The 5,166-nt window shown below is 39.8% G+C and overlaps 1 protein-coding gene across 1 annotated transcript; it reads left to right on the forward strand.

The window, feature by feature from the left end:
• Nucleotides 1-401: 401 nt before the first annotated feature.
• Nucleotides 402-1,337, forward strand: LOC121335935 (taste receptor type 2 member 40-like). The gene has a single exon (XM_041404526.1). It carries the CDS (start codon nucleotides 402-404, stop codon nucleotides 1,335-1,337), a length of 936 nt encoding a protein of 311 aa, XP_041260460.1.
• Nucleotides 1,338-5,166: the final 3,829 nt, after the last annotated feature.

Raw genomic sequence — 5,166 nt, forward strand, 5'->3', positions numbered from 1 at the left:
AGAGATTAAGGCACCAGGCATAAAAAAAAAATCTATTCACGTAAAGCAGGACATAAGCCACTGGAGTGCAAACCCACATTTGTAAACACCACAGTTCACCTGCTCCATAACCCTTCCAGTGCAAAACCCATCACCATTGCAATGCAAACTGATTGGATAAACTGAACACTATGTAATTGAATCTTGACCCAATTTGCATGCTTAGACAAATCAGCTGAGACATCAACCTCCAAAACAACATGCAAAGCAGCAGAAATATTGAATGACATTAGGATACTTCTGCCCCTGAGATAAATAGGTGAGCACTGCCCATAACAGCTCCTTGGGATTGGCAGTGCCAGATCTGAGGCTTTCAGGAGCCCAGTGGAAGCTGAGTAATAATTGCAAGCTCTTGAGTTACAATGGTGACACCTTTTGATCTCCTTTGTCTACCAGTTGGTATCATTGAATCCATGGCAGGAATTCTCGGAGATGGAATTATCTTGGCTACCATTGCATCAAGCTGCATTGGGAGCAAAACATGGCCCCCATATGACATGATTGTGATCTCACTGAGTACAACTAGATTCATTTTGCAGTTATGGACTACACTGGATTTCTTAATAAGTATATTTTATGAGCCCTTGTTTTATAAAGAAAATGTGTTTGTACTCTCCAAGACAATTTTTACATTTCTGAGCTACTCCAGCCTTTGTTTTGGAGCCTGGCTTAGTGTCTTCTATTGTATCAAGGTTGCCAGCTTTACACAGTCTTTCTTCATCTGGCTGAAGCTAAGAATTGCCAGGCTGGTGCCCTGGATGCTGCTCACATCATGGCTCGGCTCCTTCGCAGCTGCAATTCCCTTCGCCTGGGATATCTACAGTGTGCATGAGAACATCACTGCTCCTTCATCCATGACCAACTCTTCATCAAGGAGAACCACAAGGAAAGACAGTTTGGGTTTAATAATTCTTCTCAGTAATGCCGGTATAGTTATGCCTTTAATACTGTCTGTTGTTTCCAGTGTTCTGCTGATTCGGTCTCTGTGGATACACACCAGACGGATGCAAAGTAATGCAAGTGGCTTCAGGGATCCCAGCTTAGAGGCCCACAGGAAAGCCATCAAGTCAGTCTTTTCCTTCCTTATCCTTTACATCATATATTTTATTTGTGTGCTCATTGTTGTATTCAATGGATTTTCACCTTTAAGCAATGGAGACTCAATCTGCGTAGTTATAATGGCTGCCTGCCTTACAGCACACACATTGGTCTTAATTTGGAGCAATCCCAAATTTCAAGAGCTGCCCGCCAGGATGTGGCACCACAGTAACTGTTATGTTGGCAATGCACCCATGTAAAGACAGTGGCTTAGCCCGGACTTTCTAGTTTAGATCCAAATCAATTAAATTGAAATAATCAGAGTTATAAATAATAGATGCTGGAATGTGTAGATTAGGGCCTTGATCAGCAGTCAATAGGAAGGTGAGAATTTGCTTTACTTGGATGTGAGTCCTGTCAAGAATAATTGTGCATGTTCTCTACTATCTGCTGTACTTTCCTTGGAAATCACCACAGTTTCCCTAGCACAGCAGTAAAACAGGGCCAGGATTGACTAGAATGTAATCTCTTGTAATGCTAGACGTTACAATACCTGATACAAATAGAATAGACCTGTTTAAGCACAGGCATGGTCACATTCTCTGAACATAAGGCTTGAATGCCGTTTCTGGTTACTAAATCCTCCTAATGAGGATTCTTAGGAATTCACAATATTTTCAGAATGTCCTACTGATCATTTTCAGTTCAGATTTAACTCTAGAGAAACATTTGATAATTCTAAAGGTGTCTATAACATTCCAGCATTGTTCAGGAAAGAATGACATAGCCTTTTGAGATTCCTGCTCTTGCTGAAATAGTGATCTGTGTCACTGCATTATTGTTACATCAGAACTGGAGCTTCATGACCCTTTTCAGCTGCAGTGGGATCTAACCTATTTCTAAAGTAACTGGTTAAAGAAACATGCATGACTGGAGCCTTGTGTTCACTAAACACATCCTGATTCAATGTGTCTGGTTTGGATGTTGTCAATCTCTTTGAAGCAATGTATCTGTAACTGATCTGAGTCTGTGCCTGAATTGCTTTATTTTACAAATTAAAAAATACCAAGTCAAAGGATAACTTGAGATGGACTCTTCCTTTCCCCTCATGACAGAAACTGTGCCACAGGTGACAGCACTGGCTTCCATGAACATTTTTTACGCCATTTAACAGACATGTTAAATGTCAGAAAGTTGAGCACATGGCAATGACACCCTGGCATGCCATTGCCAGCACCAGGCACTGTCACCATGCTGGTTCCCAGCCCAGCACCATGAGACACCCGTGTTGGGAGGGTTGGTCCATGCTCTGCCCTTCCCTGCTCTCCCCTCACCGGCCTTCAGGAACAAACCTCAGTGCTCTCTGCCCACACCAACAAGCAAAACACGTGGGCTGTGCTCAGCCCACAATCCGTGTGTGCTGTCCTGCTCCTGGCTGAGCTCTGAGGCACACGGCTGCTCAGCAGGGACACCCTGAACAGCTGCTCTCACACAATTTGGTTTGTGTTCCCTTATTCCACATTGCTCATGCACACGGGATTCAAAAGCATGTGCTATTTTCCTGCCTCTTTAAGTACATTTTCCCTCCAAAGCCTCCTTTCCATAAAATTAAATCAAGTAGTTACCAGTCCATTTACATCAATTTGAGGTTCTAAGAGGGAACACTGACAAAGATATTGGAAAGCACCTCATAGGGCCAGTCTCCTGCTATATATTCCTTTCTGTAACGGACCACCTAACTAATTATTATCACATGAATAAAAATATCTTTAATATGCCTTATATACACCATCTACTAAATCTCTGAGTTATACTGGATAAGTTAGTAAATAAATTTGATAAATTTTTTTTCTGGGAAACAAAAGGAACAGCCTCTGAACCACTAAGAAGATGAGAATTACAGCAGTTGTGATCCTCTGATATCACACATCTTGTTTGAATGAAGCCATTTTTTTCTTTTTGTCTGTTTTTCCATAGGATGGAAATTGGTTCAATTCCCACATCTTAACTAACCATATAGCAACCTGAAAAAAATTTAAAAGTCATGGACTCTGACCCTTCCAGAACATATGAGTTATTGGCATACGCACCAATGGTCTGAACTATTTCCACACACACCAATGCCAAATAACTGCAATGGCAGCTTGATTCCAGTCTGGTAGGGTGCATCAAATCATGAAACAAACAAAATTCAAAGCTCATCCTGCTCTAACATTGCTGAAAGACATCATGCAAATCATCTTGTCCTCTACCTCTTTCTGTTGAACATCCAGGAGAAAGCTCAAAAGATTTTCTAGGAAACTGTTCACATGTAACATAAAGCAGTGAGGCCAGCATTTGAAACAAATCCCTTTTCTGTTAAAAACACTTTTTTGTATTACTGTAATTTAAAGATGAAAAAAGTAATCCGTGAGCAATTCAAAGAAAGAGAGTAGTCCCCATTTCTTTTCTAAAGCACAGCCTTTTCCAAGTGAAAAAACAGTAATTTGATTAGAGTCTTTACTCTTTACACAAGGCAAGAAATGCAAACATCTACATGAGAGATGACTACAGGATTCTTCTCCGATTTGCATTCCCACAAGCACAGATGGAATTTTCATAATGGAAATTCTCAGCAACATCTGATGGACTCTGCTTTCAATGCCCATCAAAACATGATTTAAGAATTGGTAGCACACAGTTGGCAGCTGGGCACACTATATGATGGTCTGATATTAGCTCTGCATGTGCATATTGAAATGAATGGCAGGAATAGAGCATTTAACTGGATAGTGTCTTACACCAAGACACACATCTATTAAACTGACAGTTTCTTCACCAAAATTCCTTTTTTTTTCATCTCAGAGGAGCTTAGTTTGTTGAGATATGGAAATGCAAGTATTATTCATGCCTTCAGGTTGCAGGAGTCTTACATAAGCCAAATTTTGTTTGGCAATATTCAGGCCAATTCACTGGGCTCTTTTTGTACCTTTTACTTATGCAGTGAAGTCTCTTAGAACAGTATCTTTCTTATATGAAGGGACATTAAAATTATGATATCTGAACTTAGCTTTTGAATTGTTTTCACTGATCGTATGAAATGGAAGGGAACACTACACTAAGCTCAGAGCTGAAAAACAAAAATTCTATTATCTTCAAGTAGTTGGACACATATGTAAATGTGTGTTGAATTAACCTAAAATGCAGGATAGGCAGAAATTTCAGTTCAGCTATGACAGGATATATGTGTTTGTGAAAGTCCAGCAGCAATTAATGTCAGTTGCTCAAAAAATGAAGAAAATTTCTGCTTTAGGGAGCTGTCAGCAAATCACTGGTAAAAAGGGTGACAAAAAGGGTGTATCTACAAGTACATCTTACACTCATGGATTCTTAGATCACTTATTTTACAGGGAAAAAGGAGACCTGAATAGAAAACCTTATTATTCAGTGTCACGAAAGTTGAGGTTAATTAAAAAATCACCAGCAATGGTATCAGTAAAAATCAGATTTAATACTAAGTAACAGCATGACAAAGGTCATTGGCAAGGCTCACTCTACTACTTACTAGATGATTAAGGCACACCAAGGGTAAAAAAGCAACAAAATCCATTCAATCAAAACAGAAATTAACCAAGTACTATCTCTTTGTGTGTGTGTATTTAGCTGTGTGTTTAGCTATGTGTGATAAAAGGATAGAAAGGGCAAGCATAAAAAGAAATACAGCCTAAAAGCTTAATAGCACTCAAACTTAACAGTACTTTACTTGTACCTTAAACTTGACAATTTAGCAAAGGAATAACACTCAACAGTATTTAACTTAGCCTATAACTTAAATAAAAGTTGCTTACAGGCCTAGCTTACTTAGATACCTAAGATACTTAAACACCTGAGAGAGCAGCATTTCTCCTGTTTTGCCATAGTTGTGCACACCTGTATGCCCACAGTCATAAAAAGTCAGTGCAAGGTACTTATGAAAAATTCCCCTTGAAGGTAATGAAACATTCACTTTGGATGCCCTTGCATCTCCTCAATGGGCAAAGGGGCCTCGAGGAGTGGGGGTATCAGCCCAGGATCCATTGTTATTTGATGGTCTCCGGGCTCAGCAAAGGA

This window comes from Onychostruthus taczanowskii, unplaced genomic scaffold, assembly GCF_017590055.1.
Source record: "Onychostruthus taczanowskii isolate IOZ18803 unplaced genomic scaffold, ASM1759005v1 scaffold211, whole genome shotgun sequence".
Taxonomy (NCBI): Eukaryota; Metazoa; Chordata; class Aves; order Passeriformes; family Passeridae; genus Onychostruthus; species Onychostruthus taczanowskii.

Bases quoted from the DNA above. Each gene is read 5' to 3' on its own strand.
- LOC121335935 (XM_041404526.1), top strand. From the start codon at position 402: ATGGTGACACCTTTTGATCTCCTTTGTCTACCAGTTGGTATCATTGAA.